Source organism: Oncorhynchus mykiss, chromosome 5 (genome assembly GCF_013265735.2).
Source record: "Oncorhynchus mykiss isolate Arlee chromosome 5, USDA_OmykA_1.1, whole genome shotgun sequence".
In the NCBI taxonomy this organism is placed as follows: Eukaryota; Metazoa; Chordata; class Actinopteri; order Salmoniformes; family Salmonidae; genus Oncorhynchus; species Oncorhynchus mykiss.
The window spans coordinates 20,828,027-20,851,976 of NC_048569.1; the positions used below are offsets into that span (position 1 = coordinate 20,828,027).

The 23,950-nt window shown below is 42.9% G+C and overlaps 2 protein-coding genes across 3 annotated transcripts; one reads left to right on the forward strand and one right to left on the reverse strand.

Moving 5' to 3' along the window:
• The first annotated feature begins 3,084 nt into the window (after nt 1-3,084).
• Nucleotides 3,085-14,650, forward strand: LOC110522817 (G protein-coupled receptor kinase 5). The gene is made up of 16 exons (XM_036977023.1): nt 3,085-3,455; nt 5,736-5,825; nt 5,919-6,031; nt 6,511-6,588; nt 6,705-6,802; nt 6,919-7,011; nt 7,117-7,180; nt 7,603-7,743; nt 8,320-8,510; nt 8,734-8,771; nt 12,234-12,323; nt 12,609-12,817; nt 12,978-13,115; nt 13,695-13,832; nt 14,007-14,144; nt 14,301-14,650. The coding sequence occupies exons 1-16, from the start codon at nt 3,404-3,406 to the stop codon at nt 14,382-14,384; spliced, it is 1,755 nt and encodes a 584-aa protein (XP_036832918.1). The 5' UTR covers nt 3,085-3,403; the 3' UTR covers nt 14,385-14,650.
• A 714-nt stretch (nt 14,651-15,364) lies between these two features.
• On the reverse strand, nt 15,365-23,198 carry LOC110523394 (set1/Ash2 histone methyltransferase complex subunit ASH2). 2 transcript variants are annotated; one of them, XM_021602056.2, is made up of 17 exons: nt 23,061-23,198; nt 21,931-21,997; nt 21,694-21,839; nt 21,416-21,504; nt 21,213-21,307; nt 20,931-21,026; nt 20,688-20,783; nt 20,542-20,617; nt 20,331-20,348; nt 19,632-19,734; nt 18,638-18,855; nt 18,335-18,502; nt 18,056-18,249; nt 17,858-17,950; nt 17,599-17,697; nt 17,372-17,431; nt 15,365-16,032 (listed from the first exon to the last, which is right to left on the reverse strand). In XM_021602056.2, exons 1-17 carry the CDS (start codon nt 23,117-23,119, stop codon nt 15,925-15,927), a joined length of 1,785 nt encoding a protein of 594 aa, XP_021457731.1. In that variant the 5' UTR covers nt 23,120-23,198; the 3' UTR covers nt 15,365-15,924. The 2 variants fall into 2 exon arrangements, with proteins under 2 accessions (XP_021457731.1, XP_021457732.1); XM_021602057.2 differs by lacking the exon at nt 20,331-20,348.
• Nucleotides 23,199-23,950: the final 752 nt, after the last annotated feature.

Here is a 23,950-nt window from a genome sequence, read left to right on the forward strand (position 1 = left end):
TGACTAAATACTTTTTTGCCCCACTGCAAGTAAAGAAATAAAAACAACAGTAAAAAGACTAGCGAGGCTTCATACAGACACCGGTTAGTCAGGCTGATTGAGGTAGTATGTACATGTAGATATGGTTAAAGTGACTATGCATATATGATGGACAGAGGGTAGCAGTAGCGTAAAAGAGGTATTGGTGGGTGGCGAGACACAATGCAGATAGCCCGGTTAGCCAATGTGCGGGAGCACTGGTTTGTCGGCCCAATTGAGGTAGTATGTACATGAATGTATAGTTAAAGTGAGTATGCATATATGATAAACAGAGAGTAGCAGCAGTGTAAAATAAGGATTGGGTGGGAGGGGGGCACACAATGCAAATAGTCCGGGTAGCCATTTGATTACCTGTTCAGCATTCTTACGGCTTGAGGGTAAAAACTGTTGAGAAGCCTTTTTGTCCTAGACTTGGCACTCCAGTAACGTTTGCCATGCGGTAGTAGAGAGAACAGTCTATGACTGGGGTGGCTGGGGTCTTTAACAATTTTTAGGGCCTTCCTCTGACACCGCCTGGTGTAGAGGTCCTGGATGGCAGACAGCTTTCCCCCAGTGATGTACTGGGCCGTACACACTACCCTCTGTAGTGCCTTGCGGTCGGAGGCCGAGCAATTTCCATACCAGGCAGTGATGCAACCAGTCAGGATGCTCTCGATGTTGCAGCTGTAGAACCTTTTGAGGATCTCAGGACCCATGCCAAATCGTTTTAGTTTCCTGAGGGGAATAGGCTTTGTCGTGCCCTCTTCACGACTGTCTTGGTGTGTTTGGATCATTCTAGTTTGTTGGTGATGTGGACACCAAGGAACTTGAAGCTCTCAACCTGCTCCACTACAGCCTCGTCGATGAGAATGGGGGCGTGCTTGGTCCTCCGTTTCCAGGAGTTCACAATCATCTACCTAATTTCTTGGTTACGTTGAGGGATAGGTTGTTATTCTGGCACCACCCGACCAGGTCTCTGACCTCCTCCCTATAGGCTGTCTCGTCGTTGTCGGTGCTCAGGCCTGTGTCGTCTGCAAACTTAATGATGGTGTTGGAGTCGTGCCTGGCCATGCAGTCGTGGGTGAACCCTGAGTACAGGAGGGGACTGAGCACGCACCCCTGGGGGGCCCCAGTGTTGAGGATCAGCGTGGCAGATGTGTTGCTATCTACCCTCACCACCTGGGGGTGGCCCGTCAGGAAGTCCGGGATCCAGTTGCAGATGGAGGTGTTTAGTCCCAGGATCCTTAGCTTGGTGATGAGCTTTGAGGGGACTATGGTGTTGAACACTGAGCTGTAGTCAATGAATAGCATTCTCACATAAGTGTTCCTTTTGTCCAGGTGGGAAAGGGCAGTGTGGAGTGCAATAGAGATTGCCTCATCTGTGGATCTGTTTGGGAGGTATGCAAATTTTAGTGGGTCTAGGGTTTCTGGGATAATGGTGTTGATGTGAGCCATGACCAGACTTTCAAAGCACTTCATGGCTATGGACGTGAGTCTGTAGTCATTTAAGCAGGTTGCCTTTGTGTTCTTGGGCACAGGGACTATGGTGCTCTGCTTGAAACACGTTGGTATTACAGACTCAATCAGGGACATGTTGAAAATGTCAGTGAAGACACCAGCCAGTTGGTCAGCACATGCCCGGAGCACACATCCTGGTAATCCGTCTGGCCCCGCAGCCTTGTGTATGTTGATCTGTTTAAAGGTCTTACTCACGTCGGCTACGGAGAGTGTGATCACACAGTCGACCGGAAGAGCTGATGCTCTCATGCATGCCTCAGTGTTGCTTGCCTCGAAGCGAGCATAGAAGTGATTTAGCGCGTCTGGTAGGCTCGTGTCACTGGGCAGCTCGCGGCTGTGCTTCCCTTTGTAGTCTGTAATAGTTTGCAAGCCCTGCCACATAAGATGAGCGTCGGAGCCGGTGTAGTATGATTCAATCTTAGCCCTGTATTGACGCTTTGCCTGTTTGATGGTTCGTCGCAGGGCATAGCAGGATTTCTTGTAAGCTTCCAGGTTAGAGTCCCGCACCTTGAAAGCAGCAGCTCTACCCTTTCACATTTTGTGAATGTTGCCTGTAATCCATGGCTTCTGGTTGGGATATGTATGTACAGTCACTGTGGGGACAACGTCCTCGATGCACTTATTGATAAAGCCAGTGACTGATGTGGTGTACTCCTCAATGCCATCGGAAGAATCCCGGAACATGTTCCAGTCTGATAGCAAAACAGTCCTGTAGTTTAGCATCTGCTTCATCTGACCACTTTTTTATAGACCGAGTCACTGGTGCTTCCTGCTTTAATTGTTGCTTGTAAGCAGGAATCAGGAGGATAGAGTTGTGGTCAGATTTACCAAATGGAGGGCGAGGGAGAGCTTGTGGGGTACGCATGGGTTTCTGAGCTGTGTGCCAGTAGTTCAAACAGACAATTCGGTGCATTCAACATGTCAATGCCTTTCACACAATTTTCACACAAGTCCCTCTTTGTGGCACGTGACCACACAACTGAACAGTAGTTAGGTCCTGTAGGACCTGCCTTGTGTGTTGTTAATAAAATAAATAACAATAAATAAATAAAAACCTGCCTTGTTGATAGTGCTGTTAAGAAGGCAGAGCAAAGCTTTATTATGGAAAAACTTCTCCCCATTTTAGCCACTGTATCAATATGTTTTGACCATGACAATCCAGGGTTACTCAAGTAGTTTAGTCACCTCAACTTGTTACATTTTCACATTATTCATTACAATATTTAGTTGAGGTTTAGGGTTTAGTGAATGATTTGTCCCAAATACAATGCTTTTAGTTTGGAAATATTTAGGACTAACTTGCCACCCACTCTGAAACTAACCTTAACTCTTAAGTGTTGCAGTCATTTCAGTCGCTGAGATAGTTGACGTGTACACTGTTGAGTCATCCGTTGACAACGAAACTGACGGAAAACTTAAAGGGACACGCTGACAGTGCTGTCGTTTTATATATCACCAGCAGAGGACGTGCTTGTTCTATTTTACACAATGACTGTATATGAAGATTTTAGATAAGCATCTCTACGCCTACTCGGTGTTTCAGTTTAGTGTAGACAAATATGTTGCCAATAACATTCAGTTTCTAACACTCCCTCTCGACAGATTAGTGACGCAAACTTTATCGCACTTTTTAAAAGAATAGGCTACATCGTTTTTACATGTTCAGTATTTTGTTTACTAACACTTTCATTTATATATGGAATCTATCTTGGCTTGAGAAAGAGAACCAGACTGACTGTACATCTTCTGGGGGATGGTTAAACCTGTCTTTGAAGACGGATTTTTTGAATAAGGAAAAGGAGAGAAAAACGAAAGTTGTTCCAGTTGTGATTTGTTGTTGTTGTATGGTCCACATCCCTCTGCAGCAATGGAGATAGATAGTATGGTGGCGAACAGCGCACTCATCAGAGCCAGAGGAGGTAAGAAAGACACCTATATAGGTGCAGTAAAAATTTAGGCTGCAGTAAATACTAGCCTACTACTTCATATTTCACTATACAATACTTTTTTTTAGCAAGCACACACATTTTCTGTTTGTCACTTGTCATCATGTCTGTCTTTATTTATTAGTTGTATCTTTAACCAGGGAAGTCAGTAATGTTTGATGTCTCTTATAGTTAGTTGAAGAAGTTTAGAGAAACATAGAAAGACAAGTTAGAGGTAGCCTGTTTCCACCTTGATTGAGTAGTGGTGTGTTCAGAGCTCAATATTATTCCAGTTTGTGTTGCCCTCTGTTACAGTGCTGTGGTGTCACAGGTGAGTAGGGTGGGTTGCAGTAGGCTACATTTTAACATGACAGGCTATGGGTGAGATTGCAGTGCACCCTTGTAATTCTTAACCGTATTGCCATTCTTATGAATGTGTTGCTCCCTTCTGAGGAACAATGTAGATGGTGAAGGAATGAGGAAAGGATGTATGATGAAAGAGGACTGGGTGATTGGGGAGTTGGGGATGGAGGCACCCTTCTTTTTTGGGGGTTATTTTTTCTTTACACACTGAATGTATTGTTACTTTTTGGCTCTGTGATGCAAACAAACTATTAAATGATATGAATGTGTGTGTTGTGCATGTGCCCCCCAACAAGAAAAAAAATGTATAAAGATTTGATCACAAACAAAAGTGGACTGATTGACACTTAGAATGAACTAGCAGGGATTTTATACAGTACTACTTCCTCAAGTTTCTTTTTCCCATATATACACACACACACACACACACACACACACTTCATTACTTGAAATATTCACTTATCTAACCTGCTTTCACCATCTAAATGATGTCAGATCAGTGATTACCTTAATGACGTGGTAGGGGATTCATCACATCACATTCTTTAGAAGCAGGATGTAATAAATTAGCTTTCTGTCCTTGTTAAACAACCCCAATCTCTCTCGAAAGCAGGTAGAAAGTCAGATGTCTCTACTAATAGATATCCTGTTTGTATTCTATGGGTCATGGGTGAAACCTTGCTAAATGACAAAGTAGTAGCCACACACACCGTATATTAAGATGCAACACATTTTGCTACAGGCTACAGGAGAAATCAATCATTTGGGTGGATGATGTGGAGCAGGTGCCCAAGTACACTCATATTGTATGTGTCACAGGAAAACACACACACACTATGTGTTTTGGTGAGCTGAACAAATGTCTGGTGACAGGCTCAATACAGCTGTGTGAAAGGTAGCAGGGTGACAGGCTCAATACAGCTGTGTGAAAGGTAGCAGGGTGACAGGCTCAATACAGCTGTGTGAACGGTAGCAGGGTGACAGGCTCAATACAGCTGTGTGAACGGTAGCAGGGTGACAGGCTCAATACAGCTGTGTGAAAGGTAGCAGGGTGACAGGCTCAGGGTTGTATGTGTGTGGGAAGAGTGAGGTCACAAACATAACCAACAGGTTGGATTCCTTCCTAGGTTCTGTGAATATCATCATCAGTAGGTGACACCTGTAGGCAGGATCAGCAATTTTATCACAGTGCTGCACTGTGTGTGTGTGTGTGTGTGTGTGTGGTGTGGTTTGCAGTGCTATGTGGTCCAACAGGTTTGTTCCTGCTCCATACCTATTTATAGATTTCTCTTTGGAGTGGATGGATGCCAGGGCTGGAACCTGACTGACGAGGAACTTCTATACACACACACACACACACACACACACACACACACACACACACACAGGACCAAAGGCTGTTGTTGACAGACTGATTGTAGTCTTTTTTTCTGTATGTTGAGGTGAACAAGTAAACAGGAAAGACCTTTAGGTTATAAGGTTGTAACTATACAACTACAAGGATGAATCGGTCCAGTTGGATATGTTTGGTCTTACTGCTGATAGTTTTTATTTCTTTGTTTTCTTTCTGAGGCCCCATTTTAACATATTACATACAACACATAACCAAAGAGTTGAATGAGCTCACATGCTTTTGGGTATGAAAAACAGTAAATGAATGACAGCTCAGCTGTAATATCAAATTTCTCATACTATTTTTCCTTCCCCATTTTAGCAGATGCTCTTAACAGAAGAATTAGGGTTAAGTACGTTGCACAAGTGTACGTCAACAGACTCTTCACCTTGTTGGCTTGTGGATTCGAACCAGCGTCTTTTCAGTTACTGGCCTAATGCTCTTCACCGCTAGGCTATCTGCCACCATTTCTTACCTCCTTCTTTCACCCTTCTCTCCCCTGTTCCATCTCTCTCTAGGTGGAGGGGGAAAAGGCAGGAGTTGGAAATGGAAAGACATGCTGCGCTTCCCTCACATCAGCCAGTGTATGGAGCTGGCAAAAACCCTCGGTCAGTGTGTGTGTGTGTGTGTGTTTGTGTGCGTTAGTTTGTGTTTGTATGTCTGTGCATGCATGTTTTATATGTGTAATGTGTGTGTTTCAGAGCGAGACTACTACAGTCTGTGTGTGAAGCAGCCTATCGGCAGACAACTATTCCGTCTCTTCTGTCAGAGCAAACCTGAGCTGCGGCACTGCAACTCCCTATTGGACAAAATGGTATGATCCACTATAGGCCTTATTCACTATGGAAGAGGTGGTATGGTCCATATTGTGGGAAATGATCAGATATAATTCTGCAAGCAGGTTTTACAGTACGCTCTGCTGACAGACCGGTGTCACAGCAAAGTGATGTCATATATCTGAACGGTGTGTGTGTTTTTGGGCTCACAGCCAGGAAATAATTCTAGTATGATAACATTCTTAGAAATGGTATGTTACTGTAATAAAAAAATAAGATATGTCTGCTGGGTTAAAAATAACTCTTATTCATAACTCTCTGCTTTTCCTCGTTGGCCTGGGCCTTGCTGAAGGTTAGTGACCTGGGTCATTCATGAAGAATGATCCAGCAATCCTAATAAAATACAAAAAATACCAATCAGTGTTAGATAATAGACAGGGACAGGGACCATTAAAATGTCATTATTCATGTTGACAAAACAAGAATTATAAGTCCAGAAATGTTTGAATTTCTACAGGGGGAGTATGAGGTGAAGTCAGATGAGGAGAAGATGAGTTTTGGCATGCAAATCATTAACAGGTTCCTCAGTAGACAGGTACCGTCTTTAAACACTCTCTCTCACACACACACACACACACACACACACTAAAGGTTGATTTCTCACTTGAGATTTTTGCAAGTTAATTGTATATGTGTATGTTCTCTTGCCAGTCATCTGAGTGTGTACAGGTAGTAGAGCGCTATGGTGAGAAGTGTAGGGAGAGTCTGGAGGAGCAGCACAGTAGAGAAGTCTTCATTGACTGCACAGAGTGAGTCTCTCTGACCTTTACCACAATGTCCTCCATCTTGCTCTCACCCTTCCCTCGCCTATCTGTGAGGGGCTGTGTGTTCTGGGAATTCACCTCCGCTTACTGTGTTTTTACAGTGACCTCCATGAGTACCTGAGCGGTGCCCCCTTCCTTCAGTACCAGCAGAGCATGTACTTTGACCGTTTCCTGCAGTGGAAGATGGTAGAGAGGTCAGTGCATATGGACATGTGTGCGTTTGACTGAATAATCAAACTAAGTGAGACATGACCACAAATGCTTGACACCAGTCACTCTGTGTATTTCTCTCCCCCCAGACAGCCTGTTACCAAACACATCTTCAGACAGTACAGGTTGCTTGGCAAGGGAGGCTTCGGGGAGGTAAGGCTGCTTTCACTACACTCTTAGAAAAAAGGGTTCCAAAAGGGTTCTTTGGCTATCCCCATATTCGGCTGTCCCTATAGGAGGACCTTTTTTTGTTCGAGGTAGAAACCTTTTTGGTTTCATGTATAACCCTCTGTGGAAACGGTTCCTCATTTAACCCAAAAAGGTTTCTTGAAGGGTTATCCTATAGGGACAGCCGATGAGCCAATTTAGGTTCTAGATAGCACCTTTTTCCTCAGAGTGAACAGACGAACATGTTTTCACAATTTTTCTGAGAAAAATCCCAAATCAGAAAACATTGACCCAACTCTAACTTCAGATGCACATGTGTAACAACAAATTTGATAGAGAGGATTCGTCTCATACAATCTCCCCCTCTATCCTTTTCTCCCTTCCTTCCTCCCTCCCCTCTCCCCCAGGTGTGGGCATTCCAGGCACGTGCCTCTGGGAAGATGTATGCGTGTAAGAAGCTGGAGAAGACTCACGTGAAGAAGGGGAAAGGAGAGGCCATGGCCCTCAATGAGAAACAGATACTAGAGACACTTAACAGCAGATTTGTGGTAGGACTCTCTCTCTCCATCCTCTTCTCTCTCTTTCTATCCTCTTCTCTCTCTCCCTCCTCTCTTCCACTTCTCTCTCTCTCCATCCTCTTCTCCCTCTCTCATCCTCTTTTCTCTCTCTCTCCATCCTCTTCTCCCTCTCTCCATCCTCTTTTCTGTCTCTCTCTCTCCATCCTCTTCTCACTCTCTCCTTCCTCTTCTCTCTATGCATCCTCTTCTCCCTCTCTCCATCCTCTTCTCATTCTCTCCTTTCTCTTCTCTCTCTCTCTCCATCTTCTCCCTCTCTCCATCCTCTTCTGCCTCTCTCCATCCTCTTCTCGCTCTCTCCATCCTCTTCTCGCTCTCTCCATCCTCTTCTCCCTCTCTCTATCCTCTTCTCATTCTCTCCTTTCTCTTCTCTCTCTCTATCTTCTCTTTCTCTCCTTCCTCTTCTCTCTCTCCATCCTCTTCTCTTTCTCTCCTTCCTCTTCTCTTTCTTCATCCTCTTCTCACTCTCCATTCTTCTTTCTCCGTCCTTTTCTTTCATTCTCTCTCTCCTCTCTTCCTCTAACGCTCTGTCTTTCTTTCTCTCTCTAGGTCAGTCTGGCGTACGCGTATGAAACCAAACAGTCTCTCTGTCTGGTGCTGACCATAATGAACGGAGGAGACCTGCGGTTCCACATCTATAACATGGGTACTTCAGGCCTGGAGCAGGACAGGGTTCAGTTCTATGCTGCTGAGGTCTGCTGTGGTCTCCACCACCTCCACCAGATGAACATTGTCTACAGGTCAGTAGACACTGGCTCCATCCTGATTCTACATCCTTTTTAAAAGCGTAAGATCGGTGTAAGCATTGACTGGAGGGAGTTTCCATCATTGTTAAATCCATGCGAGAAAGTGTTTGCACACATTTTGCACACTTCTGGAAAAGGGTGGAGAAGTCTCTGTATGCTAAAATGGATTAATGTGACATTGAAAAGGCATTGTACTGATTTCTGTTCTTTGTTTCAGGGATCTAAAACCAGAGAACATCCTTCTGGATGACAACGGTAGGCACACTTTAATGATATCACAATCAATACATGTGCTTCAGACCCAAATAATTCTTCCTTATTCTTCACATTCTAGCCATGTAGGATCCACCTTTAGAAAGTATTCACACCCCTTGATGTTTTCCACATTTTGTTGCGTTACAAAGTTTTTTTGTCAACGATCCACACAAAATACAATGTCAAAGTGGAAGAAAATTTAGATTTCTGACATTTTTATTCATGGTATTTTGTTATTATTATTTAACTAGGCAAGTCAGTTGAGAACAAATCCTTATTTCCAATGACAGCCTAGGAACAGTGCCTTGTTCAGGGGCAGAACGACAGATTTTTACCTTGTCAGCTCAGGGATTTGATCTAGCAACCTTTTGGTTACTGGCCTAATGCTCTAACCACTATTCATGGTAAATAAAACACTTGATTATATAAGTATTCAACCCCGAGTCAATACATTTTACAATCACCTTTGGGAGCAATTACTGCTGTGAGTCTTTCTGAGTAAGTCTCAAAGAGCTTTGCACACTTGGATTGTGCAATATTTGCAAATTATTCTTTAAAAAATGATTCAAGCTTTGTCAAGTTGATCATTGCTAGACAGCCATTTTCAAATCTTGCCATAGGTTTTCAAGACGATTTATGTCAAAACTGTAACTAAGCCACTCAGGAACATTTAATGCCGTCTTGGTAAGCAACTCCAATGTATATGTCTCCCATCAGACTGAACTATTCCTTTCTTTTTATAAAAAGAAAAAAAACTTTCCGATGACAAGTAAACCCATAACATGATGCAGCCACCACCATGCTTGAAAATATGAAGAGTGGTACTCAGTGATGTGTTGGATTTGCCCCAAACATAATGCTTTGTATTCAGGACAATAAGTTCATTTCTTTGCCACATTTTTTGCAGCATTACTTTAGTGTCTTATTGCAAACAGGATGCATGTTTTGGAATATTGTGTACATTCTGTACAGGCTTCCTTCTTTTCACTCTGTCATTTATGTTAGCTCCCGAGTGGCGCAGTGGTCTAAGGCACTGCATCTCAATGCATAGATGTTTCCCTGGTTTGAATCCAGGCTGCATCACATCTGGCTGTGATTGGGAGTCCCATAGGGTGGCGCACAATTGGCCCGTCATTGTAAATAAGAATTTGTTCTTAACCTACTTGCCTAGTTAAATAAAGGTTAAAAATGTATTGTGGAGTAACTACAATGTTGTTGATCCATCCTCAGAGTTCTCTTATCACAGCCTTTAAACTCTGTAAATGTTTTACAGTCACCATTGACCTCATGGTGAAATCCCTGAGTGGTTTCCTTGCTCTTTGGCAACTGAGTTAGGAAGGACACCTGTATCTATGTAGTGACATTTAAAAATCGTGTTAAAACACTATTATTGCACAGAGTGAGTCCATGCAACTTATTATTATCAAACACATTTTTACTCCTGAACTTATTTTGGCTTGCAATAACAAAAGGTTTGATTACTTATTGACTGAAGATATTTCAGCTTTTCATTTTTTACATTATGGGGTACTGTGTGTACAGTAGATCAGTGACACAAAATCTAAATTTAATCTATTTTAAATTCAGGCAAAATGTGTAAAATGTCAATGGGTGTGAATACTTTCTGAGGGCACTGTAGTTTCCCTAAGCAGGATATCCTGGTGATGAAATTTAAGATTTGATTTTCTCACAATCACAAACATGGGCGGTTGGTCTATCTGGAAGTGAATATACACTGTGTGACAACCAGTTCTAGTCTATCTTTAGATAATCTTATTGTTACCTGTTCCAAGCTTGGCAGCGTGTTTGGAAACTTGGAAGCGCATGTAGACGATACCAAGCATACCTCAGTTACTAGTTACAATCTCACATGATACACACATACACCAGTGGCGGTCGGTGCCATTTAAGATGAGGAAGATATTATTTTTCCCCTATACACACACATCATGAGTTTGCTACGACCTAGCCTATGAATGAAAGTTTACAATGTAGGTGCGGTCAGATCGAGAGAAATTTGAGGTGACAGACGGTGACAGGTTCAATACTGCCTTGCACACTCTTGCCTGCATCTAGCTGATCTAGAGTGTAATCATTAGTCCAACAGCTGCAAACAAGAGTTTTTATTGGACAGATTTAGTCATGTTTATCCCTGTTTCGTTCCATTTGCTTCTGTTTAAGAATCGAATACAGACAATGAATACATCCCTGATCACACGTAAAAACAGTTCACTTTCATAGCAGCCACGTTGTATTCCTTCTCGCATCTATGCACTCTACTCCTCTCACCTTTTCCCTTCGCTTGTGGAATTCAATGCACAACACATCAGCTGTATGTTACCAGGCGAAAAAGCCTTTCCAAGCCAAACCATAATCGCTACACACAGCCTGCATTGTTGTCACCATATTAGCTAAAGTAATGTCATAGTCAACATAGCTAATAGAACGAAGGTGTTAGTAAACCCGCTACAATCATGTAGTAACGTTAGTGTACAGTCAGTAAGCAGTTCAATAAGCAGTTTAGCAGTTACACTGGCGGGCCTGGTGGCAATAAACTAGTCAAGCCAAAAGCTTACCTTGAATTGGAAGAGTTCCAGTGTTGTGTTGGATATTCATAGCCAGCTAGCTAACATAGCATCCCTCTGTTTGAGCCAGGTGTTTGAGTAGGCTAAACTAGCTAGCTAGCTGCATTTGTTAGCTAAATAGCTAAGTGAAAGTGAAAAATTACGAAATATAGCTCTCTCGATTTCTCTCCTGCTTCTCCTTCATTTGTGAAGAAATTAATTGTCTTTCTCTTTGAGTCAACTACTCACCACATTTTATGCACTGCAGTGCTAGCTAGCTGTAGCTTATGCTTTCACTACTAGATTCATTCTCTGATCCTTTAATTGGGTAGACATGTCAGTTCATGCTGCAAGAGCTCTGATAGGCTGGAGAACGTCCTCCAGAAGATGTCATAATTGCTGTGTAAGTCTATAGAAGGGGGTGAGAACCATGAGCCTCCTAAGTTTTGTATTTAAATCAATGTACCCATAAGAGGACGGAAGCTAGCTGTCCTCCAGCTACACTGCAGAGTGCTGTTGAGGCTACTGTAGACCATTGCAAAACAGTGTTTTAATTATTTGGTGACGTGAATATATTTAGTATAGTTTTATCTAAAAAAGGATACCTTTAATGTTTTACTATTTTTATGAAATTCTCGAAGGAGGATGGTCCTCCCCTTCGTCCTCTGAGGAGCCTCCACTGACACACACAAACACACCAGTACACACTGCCACGTCATATGCCAGAACCATCCTTCTCCTTCCCCTCATGTACTCTGTGTTCCGTGAGAGGTTTTCCATGACAGGGATTTTCATCAAATCTATTACGTGACATTTTCCACGAGTGAAAATCTCTTGAAAATGTGTGGCTACCCTTTGCTGTATGAATAATGGTCCACTGATCTCCCACCCCTCTCAGGGCACATCCGTATCTCAGACCTGGGCCTGGCGGTGACACTATCTGAGGGGAATCTGGTACGAGGCAGGGTGGGCACCCTGGGATACATGGGTACGTGGCTCTAAACTACTGTACACTTTCAGGTGGTCTACTCATATCTAGCAGAATACACAGATACAGGGTGTATGAAAGATCATGAGAATACTTGCACACTTTTTAGATGCCAAATATCCCCATGGTGGTCAAAATATTGCAACGTGTTTGCTATCATGATAAAAAAAAATGACATCACAGTTTACCTCCAGATGTTGTACTATCACTGAGCCTCATTGGATATATAATTTGGGAGCAACAACAGTGAACCAACATTTCCAAACCCCTCCTTCTTCCCCTCAGCTCCAGAGGTGATTGGCAACGACTACTACGGGTTGAGCCCTGATTGGTGGGGCCTGGGCTGCCTTGTGTACGAAATGACGGCAGGACGATCCCCATTCAAGAGAAAGGGGGAGCGATTGATAGGAAAGGAGATGGAGAGAAGGATACAGGAGGAGGAGGAGGAGTACGGAAAGATATTTAGCAACGAGACGAAAGACTTCTGTCGCTTGGTAAGACTACAGTTTTACTCTGATTTGACATGAAACCTGTCAACGAGCAAATTCTGTTCTACATTGTAACTGCATGGATGTTCTCTCGTCTCCCCCTTTCTCTCTTCTTCTCTCTTTCCTTCACTTTCTCTCATCCTTTTTCCATCTCTTGTGCTCTCAGCTGTTGACTAAAGACCCAAGACATAGGCTGGGGTGTCAGGGGAGTGGGGTGTATGGGATTAAGTCCCATCCCTTCTTCAGAAACATCAACTTCAGGAGGTTGGAGGCCGGAGTCATTGAGCCACCCTTCAAACCGGATGTAAATACCCTAACTCAAATCAAATGTTATTTTTCACATACTTTGAAAACAGGTGTAGACTAACAGTGAAATGCTTACTTACAGGCCCTTCCCAACAATGCAGATAATAAAAAATAATAATAATAATTACAAGGAATAAATACACAATAAGTAACGATAACTTGGCTATATACACGAGGTACCAGTACCGAGTTGATGTACAGGGGTACGAGGTAGAAATGTACATATAGGTAGGGGTAAAGTGACTAGGCAGCAGGATAGATAATAAGAAGTAGCCACAGTGTATGTGATGAGTCAAAAGAGTTAGTGCAAATATGGATAGTCCAGTTAGCTATTTGTTTAACTATTTAGCAGTCTAATGTCTTGGGGGTAGAAGATGTTCAGGGTCCTGTTGGTTCCAGATTTGGTGCATCGGCACCGCTTGCTAACTTTAACCGCTATAGTATGTGGTAGACAGACTAAATAATCTGTAAAACTGCAATTAAAATGATATAATATGGGATGCTAGATGTTGTAGTAAGAATACTTCTCCCTCCCTATGTCCTCTCCATCTTTCCACCCCCCCTTCACTCTCTCCAGCCCAGAGCAGTGTACTGCCAGGATGTTCAGGACATTGATGAGTTCTCCACAGTAAAAGGAGTCATTTTGGAGAGGGCAGACAACGACTTCTACATCAAGTTTAACACAGGCTCCGTGGCCATACCCTGGCAGACAGAGGTCAACCCAACTTGCAGATTATTACATTTCATTTAGTTCTGTTAAATTCAATTACATTAAACTTATTTCAATTAAATGTAATCATATTGGTAGCAATTTGAGGTCAGGTATGGTTTGGTCATATGCAAATTGAGATGACTAACTACTTACCCTCACTCTCTTATCCTCTCATAGATGATAGAGATGGGTTGTTTCAAGGAGCTGAATGTGTTCGGGCCTCAGGGTTCCAGACCCCCTGACCTGGACTGGACCCAGACCCCTGCCCCACTGAGCCCCAAACGCAGCCTGCTGGACCGCTTATTCCGCAGACATGTAGGACACACACCTGTTGGTTGGGCTTCCTAGTGGCTCACTCAACCCCTCTCTCCACTGCAACTGTCGTTGTAAATGAGAACATTCTCTCACACAGTTTACCTGGTGTAGAGTAAAATTAATAGATACTGATTGTCTATGTTGTTGTGCTTGCAGCATTCAGAGGAGTCAGGCAGCAGAAGACACAAGTCAGACAGCAGCACCATGGACTCAGCTAGCCTGCTCAGCACTACAATCTAGTGGTGGAGGCACAGCACTACAGCCAATGGACTAAAGCCAAAGCTGCAACAGACGTTAGAGTGCCTGGGCCATTCCATCTATCGTTCACCAGCTCAGGCCAAAGAGACCACCCCCGTACTATCATCCAGGAGGTGGTCATCTTATTTCTGCATGAGTCAGATCAGAGAGAACCTCAGCTAAGATTGTTCTGATTTTGTACCCGTGTGTTTACGTAACCTTAGTATAAAAACCTTTAAAACAAATCTTTCCAAATCTTTACTTTATTATGAAAGTAAAACAAAAGTCAATTGTCAATTGTTAAAAAGTCAATTGTTAAAACAAGTCAATTGTTAAAACAAGACCAAACCTTAATATTTCACATCTGTAACCAGGTTTCTATCCAACCTTTTTATGCTCGTAAAGTACGCTGGGTAAAAAATGTCACATCAGGCCTGATGGAAACAGCAAATTTGTTGGTAAACTTTACAAATATGGACAAAACAAAACACATTAGACAAGGTGGGATATTTTTTGTGTCTGAACTATGCGAGTAATGGCGGTGGAAATGCTTTCAAGGGCAAATATTGATATAATAACCATCATATCGAAGTAAATTTGAGAGTCACGTGATGACGTGTGTGGTCCTCACACTACGACTAGGGAAAGAATTACGTTTATTAGGCTACAAATGAAATAAATTATGGTAAACTTCACAGCGTGGTGAAAGTGGAAGGCGATAAGCTTGGTGCTCCTTTCCAATACATATCGAGGGTCTTATTCTGGTGACATGATGATTGAGGCATGCCATTTGACAAATTAAAAATAATCTTGCACTTTTGTTCATAATAATCTCACATGTAGACTATACCCACACTGTATGTGCGAGCTGCTGACTGGACCGCACATGCCAATACTTGAATGGGCACATTCACTACGTAACACAATTTGTTCTGTGACAAAACCATCAGTAGAGTTGAAAATGCAATGAAAACCCATTTAACTTGATTTTGGTTTTTATTCGGTACATAGGAATTTAACCACAAAAGTTATTTTTATGTGCACTACGTCGCCACGCAGACTAATTCGCAACCAGTCAGATTTGTATCATATTTGCATGAAGATCTGTGGCCAATAGTATGGAACCCTAGCTTGAGACCAGCTGGCAGGAAATGAATAAAAACAGAATATGTTCATTTGCTTGAAGAAATAATATCTGGAACTAAGAATATCTGGGGTGTTTGACAAAAATGGACAATGAATTTGAATTTGTCCATACATACATTATTTTATAGTGCTGGAACACCTAAAGTGCTTCATACACCAAAAAGAGTTGTTCAGACAAGCAAGTCTCATTTTAGATCACACACATCTTGTTCAATAGAAGGGTACAGCTGATTTAAATTACCAATGACAATGTTTAAGGGACACCACAGAGAGACTGCAAAGTGTTCATGTTCAGGTTGACATCAACCCACCTATAAATGATGGAATGGACTCCTCCATGCCTGTCCAAACACTCAACTGGCCATCTGTGTGTGTGTTGATCTCTGGAGGTGTGCGTTTATCCTTCCCAGGGAGGGCTACGTCGTCCGTCTACGTCCGTCTCTACGTGATACAACATGTCAGCCAGTGTATGTTCGATCACCGCTCCCCAGCCCATATCACTCATCTGAGGACACAAACACACACACACACAAATCAATCAAACCTACAACCTCAGTGACATAAAAACTACAAGTATCTATATTTCTTGTCTAATTAAATACAAATAAGTATATGTACAGTGCTTTCAGGAAATATTCATAGACCTTGACTTATTACAGCCTGAATTCAAATTGGATTTGATTGGTTTTTCTCTAACCCATCTAAAAACAATACCCCAAAGTGAAAACATGTTCTTAGAAATGTTTACAACTGTATTTTAAATTAAATACAGAAATTATTTACATAAGTATTCACACCCTTGAGTCAATACTTTGTAGAAGCACCTTTGGCATCGATTACAGCTGTGAGTCTTGCTGGGTAAGTCTCTTAAGAGCTTTCCACACCTGGATTGAGCAACATTTGTCCATTATTATTTCAAAAATTCTTCAAGCTCTGTCAAATTGGTTGTTGATCATTGCTAGACAACAATTTCTCAGGTTTTGCCATAGATTTAAGTCAAAACTAACTTTGCCACTCAGGAACATTCTTCTTGTCTTCTTGGTAAGCAACTCCAGTGTATATTTGGCCTTGTGTTTTAGGTTATTGTCCTGCTGAAAGGTGAATTAATTTCCAAGTGTCTGATAGAAAGCAGACTGAACCAGGTTTTCCTCTAGGATTTTGCCTGTGCTTAACAATGTTGTTGATCCACCCTCAGTTATCTCCTATCACAGCCATTACTCTGTAAATGTTTTACAGTCACCATTGACCACATGGTGTAATCCTTGAGTGGTTTCCTTCCTCTCTGGCAACTGAGTCAGGAAGGATTCCTGTATCTTTGTAGTGACTGGGTGTATTGATACACCATTCAAAGTGTAACTAATAACTTCAGCATCCTCAAAGGGATATTCAGTGTCTACTTTTTGTTTTACCACTCTACCAATAGGTGCCCATCTTTAGAGGCATTGGAAAACCTCCCTGGTCTTAGTGGTTGAATCTGCGTTTGAAATGTACTGCTCGACTGAAGTTCCTTACAGATAATTCCATATGTGGGGTACAGAGGTGAGGTTAAACACCATTAAAACATAATTTAACATTATCATGTTAAACACCATTATTAGTCCATGCAATTTATTATGATAATTTTTAAGCACATGTTTACTCCTGAAGTTATTTAGGCTTGCCATACAAAGGGTTTGAATACTTATTGACTCAAGACATTTCAGCTTTTCATTTATATTAATTTGTAAAAATTTTGAAAAACAATTTAACTTTAACACTATGGGGTATTGTGTGTAGGCAAGTGACAAAAATGTGGAAAAAGTCAAGGACTTCTGAATGCATTGTGTATGTGTTTGTGCACTCACTGGCTGGTACTTGATGTCTTTTGGAGGGTGTTTGAAAAGTGGTCCAAAGTTAACTGAAACCTGGGAGAAAAGAGGGATAATCATTACTACGTAATTAAAAAGGAAGTGGGCATCCTTGGAGTAGATAGTGCTACATATCACAACACCATACACCTCTGGGACATAGTATTACTTACAGTGCTGTGAATATAACCCTTCTAATAGTCACACACGCACACACTACTAACCGTACAGCCCCGGTAGAGAGAGATGGCAGGGAAGTAGAGACCCTCAAACAGGTTTTCATAGGCCAGACCCAGGTTAACCCCATTCTTATAGAACAGCATCTGGAGAGGAGAACAGAAGTATCAACAAATGGAAATGCCAATCCTATACATATTATGTTAATGTATTTGATAAGAATTGGCAGTGCATTCTGAGATAATCGCCATTGCTTTGAACGTGAATGTCTAATCTATTGGTTGTAGTTCTATGCTGGAGCCTCACCCTGCTGGGGGTAACAGTCTTCAGGCTCTTCTCTGCCTTGTCCACATAGTCCTTCTCCTCAAAGTACAGGTAGCTCTTAAACTTAATCAGCGCCTGAAAGAGCACACACACAGGGATGAGATGTCAAGTGTCATAACTACAACAGAGAGTGGATGTCTGCTATTCACAGTTAATGATGAATAAAAATAGAAAATGTACCTTGTCCTTGTAAGTGTCCGGCAGTGCCTTGGCTGTCTCAGTGCCATCTGGTAGTTCTATGAAGAAGCCCAGCGTGTCTCCCTGTCCGTAGCCTGAGGAGTAGTGTTTCCCTACAGACTGGTGGAACCGTGTCCCCTTCTTACTACGCCATGAGTAGCTGAACTTATCATAGCCCAGGGGGGCTTGCAGGTTACCTACAACACACACAGGTTACTACATATCCTGTCTCCATGTGTGTATGCTCGTTTGCGTATTCGTGTGTGTGTGTGCGGTACTAACCCAGAGGCTGAGACCAGCCCAGTCTGGCTGCGGTGTCCGGGGGCATCTCATCGATGGAGACCTCAAAGTACCAGGATCCTTTCCTGACACCGTGGGAGGCTCTGACCATGGAGTAACCCTTCTCCCCTGTCACTGTCAGACGATCATCTGAGATCTTCAGCTGTGGGGCTGCAGACATATATACACACACGCACAAAGACACCCCACACACAAACAGAATTCTCAGAGAATGTGACAATAGACATTACTGGGTAAGGCTAATCACGAGAAGCCCATATCCACTACAGGATTTCCTGTGTGTACCTCTGTCGTGCAGGGCTAGCAGTACTCTCTCGTAGAGACAGGCTCTGTAGAGGTCTCCGGGGATGGGTTTCCCAGCCCAGCAGTCCAGCTCTAGTTTCTCTGGGTCGGGGGCGTGGGGGTCTGGCTCTGCTAGGATGTAGCGGTAGCCATCTTTGTTGAAGGGGTGCTCCAGAGGGTAGCCATGGGGAGGAAGACGCTGGGCCGAGAACAGAGGGTCACTACAGAGGGAGAGAAAGGAAAAATGGAGTGAGTTAGTGCGCATTATGGACAGAAAGGGTGAGGGAAGGAGAAGTAGAGGATAGAGAGAGTCACATTGATGGCATATTATCATACATCCGATAAGTCTTGTAAGAATGTTTCAGATGAACTACATGTTCACTCATTAGATGATTCTCCAATATAACGTGTTCCTGCATCTAAATACTTAGGCATTTGGATTGATGTGGATTTGACGTTTAGAAAACAGAGATGAGCTGGTTAAGAAGCTAAGATTTAAAGTTGTCGTTTTCTACAGAAACAGATTGTGACTTTCTCTAAACAATGGGAAGCAGATTATTCAATTAACATTTTTATCTGTCCTTGAATACGGTGAAAATATTTATCAAAGTGTAGATGCCATCTACCATAGTTCCCTTCATTTGTTACAGGTGACAGTTCTGAGACTAATCACTGCATCCTGTATCAAAAGGTTGGCTGGACTTTGCTAAAGACCCATAGAGCTCTACATCACTCCCTTTTTGTTTACAAGGCCCAAGACACTCAACTAGTCTAAAGAAGGCTAATTGTATTGCTTCTTTATTCTGAACAACAGTTTTCAGCTGTGCTAACATAATTGCAAAAGGGTATTTTAATGATCAATTAGCCTTTGAAAAATATAAACTTGGATTAACTAACACAACGTACAACGTGGTCTCAATATGTCTTCACTGTTAAAATAAAGGTTACAAAAAAAAGTTCAGGCCTATGAGAACACTTAAGGACATCTGTGTTGTACCTGCGTGTTCTCTTAGCTGCTCCAGCTGTGGCGCCCTCCTGTTGTTGCTGCTGCTGCTTACGCTTGGCTCCTCTACCTTTACCTGGGCCAGGGGCCAGACCACCTTCACACCACACACACAGGTTACACTATAGAACACACACACACTTTCAGCACCATCAAAAAGTCACCCAGGAGGTACAAGCGTGGATTGAGCAGGGAGGGACACCACATATTAAAGGAGAAATGCAGACACACAGAGGAAGCAAAGGGATTAATTCACACCATGGCTGTGTCCCAACAATAACAGCCTCCTTCTGTCTTTCCTTTACCACTCACCACTGGGCAAGAAAAGGAAGGAGGAGGCTGTTCCAGAGTATTGGAATGAAGCCCGGGAACTCAGGAGCAGAAAGCCAGAGGAAATTATATAATTCAATCAGTCCACCAATCAAAAGCCAGATCAAAAGGGTAAACGCTTCAGGGCACCAACATAAGCGGTGAGCAGGTGAGGGATGGGGTTACAATTGGAGCAGGATGAGGTTGCCTGAATATGCTGATCAAAAGGTCAGACTGCATTTTGCCCCTAAATTGTTTGGGTAAGGAATGGGGAGACTAAGCTGATCCTAGATCTGTGCCTTTGGGCAAATTCTACCTGGAGAGTTACGATTGCATGAAACACAGGGCTCAGAGGCAGATACCAAAACACCACATCATATTCACCTGAGAAAGAAGGTCCACCTGGAACGCAACACAGCATGTATATAGCATTTATAACATGAGAACTTTTTAGGGCTTCTTCAGTGTGGTATTATGCTCTGTGACACATTGATAACTAATTCCATGAAAAACAGTGTGTGTGTGTGACATGTGTTGTGTGTTTAGTGAGAATGTGTTGATGTGTGACAGTGTGTGTTGATGTGTTTAGAGTTACCGTTGAGCCCTCCGGGAGTGGGAGCAGCGGTGGTCTGTTTCTGGTTGTCGTAAGACGGTCCAATGTTGCCCAGGTCCTGAGATGAAAAATCAACCAACTGTCAGCATCACTGTTTGTGTGGGTGTATGTCTGATGTGTTTTCCTACCTGGTCCAGCAGGCCAAACTTGGGGTAGTCCTCCTCTGGGTCCTTACTGCCTGGGTCTGGGTGCTCCTTCACCAAGAACACATCCCGCTCTTTACTCTGAAACCCAAAAAAGTAAAATAAAAGACAGGATCTGTTTCTAAATGAAAGTCCACATACTTTTTCCAATGGTGTAATAGTGAAGGTTTAGTGTGATGTGTGTCGTTTGGTGCATCTGTGTAAGTCAATGGTTGCTCTCATACTCACCATGGTCTTGACTAGGTTGTTGGGCCATGTAAGTTTTCCAGGTCTCTGTCGGGTGGTCATACACTCCCAGTACTTATCAATGAACGGGATGATGTCCTGCAAGGAAAGAGAGTGTGTACCGGAAAATATTACATTAACATATCCAGTGTTTTAAGCATATGAAAAACATATGCAAACTGTCTTGACATGACATGTAAAAATCAAGCATTTCCAAAGATCACAAAATTGCTTCTCAAAGTGTATCGCTGTGGGTTCTATGTTGGAACTGTTGAGAGGACTGACCTTGTCTTTGGAGAACATAGTCTTGGGGTGCTCCTCCTGAGTCCTGGAGCTCCATGTGAGGTTAGCCAGAGCAGTCAGACACATCTCCTTCAGGTCTGAAACACACAATGACACCCAATCAGTACATCAATCAATAACAGACCATCAATAATCACCAAACTCTCACACACACAGAAGTGTATCAGGTGAATGAGAACACCCACTGGCTTGTTTCCGGAGGAAGTAGGTGTTGCCACTGTGATGACACACGTTACAATGGAAAACATAGTTGGTCATGAAAGGCAGACACGTCCTGGAGAGAGAGAGAGGGAGTGAGAGAGAGAGAGAGAGAAAGACTAATCAAAAACCTTAATCCTGAAATGTTTTATTTCAACCAGTTATTCAAGCTCAAGGGGGCTAATTCAAGGTCTAACAAGCTTGGTCTTAGAATCAATTAGCCAAAGGCCTCTATAGTTTGAGTTACAAAGTGAGCTAGACATACGCGGTGTCAATGCTGAAGGTGTCGGCGGTGAACCACTTCATACAGAGAGCACACTGCAGCTCCACCTCTCCCTGGTGCCTGCCGCTCTCCTCGTCCCCAGAACCTGTCTGGGTGTCAGCTGCCTCCAAACCCTCACTACCCGGATCCTGAGGAGGGGAACACAGGAAAAAGTGTTCATTATTGCTCCTGTCGGTGAAAAGAGATGCCCAGAGAACTGTTATATTAGAGGTGTAGTACCATGGCCTCTTTGCCATTCGATGACTCAGTCTCCAGGTTGCCTGTCAAGTCCCCAAATCCAGCATCACTGAAAGTAAACAAAGATAGGACATGAACATTAACTGGTTAGCTACAAGCTATGGTGACAGCTGGGATAACTGATCTGCCATTAACCTTCATATTCTTATATTTAAGACTAGCTGTGGACCATCAGCATGCGTCGGGACTGCGCTTATATGGACCAGAGCTAGTCTGGCGGTAAACAAAGTGCTCAAAGGTCATTTATTTCATATTTTGGATACATGACCGTTTATGTACACAGAGAAAAGTTTGTCAGCACTCGGGGAGATTTTTCCTTTTGTAAGTAACAATAGTAATGGAGAAAGATGTGTACGGTTGAAGAAGATTCCGCCTTTAATGACGCAATCAGCGGTTATTACATCCATTTTTGAACGTATAACTTAATATGTACGCATTGATTTTTGAAGAATAACTCAAATGCCTCATGAGCTTAGCTCAATTGTTGTACCCCTTCAGAATCAAAAACACAAGCTTTTTTACTCAAATGTTTGTTGACAAAGTAAATGTAAACAAACACTATGAATATAACGCATCAAGACATGGTTAAAATTATCATCTTGATATCATGGAGTGTCAGTGGTTGCATCCATAGTTCGGTCTATGAATTTCGGTGGTTACATTTCTCAGCTTTTTACCTAACAGGGGCGGCGAAGTGGCTTTGTTATTGTTTCTACTGCTTAACTAAGCATCCATCTATCTGCACGCCGCAGGTAACATCTCGGACCAGAGCTAACTAGGTAGCTATTTTCCCTTGGTTTGCTAGCTATGTTCTGCAGGATTCATGCTAGAAATGTATTTAGAAGCAGATATTGAACAAGGAAATCAACCTGTACCTTGATACTTTAACTAGTCGATTACAAGTTAGCTTACAAGTTGGGAAGGCATTTGAATGAGGCATCTAAGTTAGCTTGCTAACCAGCTAACGTTGGCTAACGCCAGCGGGCTAGTTTGTTGGGGGAAAGCTAGCTAGCTGTAATTGCAATATTTATGAATATTGATCTGGTTGTCCACCAAAAAAGATATATTATGAACCAAAACCCTGGTCTTTCACCGTTTTAACGGAGACTTACCCGTCCCCGGTCTCTGGTTCAACAACAGAAGCATTGGCCGCTTCTCCTTCCGACGCCATGTTTCAAATCAATAAAATATGACATCTCGCGATACGTTTTGGTGTTAGACGAAGAGCGCTGATCTAGGGTCAGTTTATTTTCGGATGTAAGCATTGTACATGTATTGAGGTAAGTGAAATATGAGCCTAGATCAGTCACAATTACTTTTAAACTTCTGTGAAGTTGTGTCACGCTCTGGGCTGGTATTTTCTAAGTGTGATCATTGGGACGTCCCTATCATTGGGATGTCCCTACCACTGCTACGATGGTCCTCATAAATAAATAACCAACACTATTGCATTATTGTAGTACATATATTTTGAGTCAAAATCTATAAATTAAATAGCAATTTTTTGTTTGAACACAAATAGGCTTACATGTATGACCACAGACAACCGCCTCCTAATGTGTGGTTAAACATGTCTATAACACCTCTATTACCAACATCACTGGAGCCCCTCGGGGGTGCGTGCTCAGTCTCCTCCTGTACTCCCTGTTCACCCACGACTGCATGGCCAGGCACGACTCCAACATCACTGGAGCCCCTCGGGGGTGCGTGCTCAGTCCCCTCCTGTACTCCCTATTCACCCACGACTGCATGGCCAGGCACGACTCCAACATCACTGGAGCCCCTCGGGGGTGCGTGCTCAGTCCCCTCCTGTACTCCCTGTTCACCCACGACTGCATGGCCAGGCACGACTCCAACATCACTGGAGCCCCTCGGGGGTGCGTGCTCAGTCCCCTCCTGTACTCCCTGTTCACCCACAACTGCATGGCCAGTCACGACTCCAACACTGTCATTAAGTTTGCAGACGACACAACAGTGGTAGGCCTGATCACCAACAACCAGA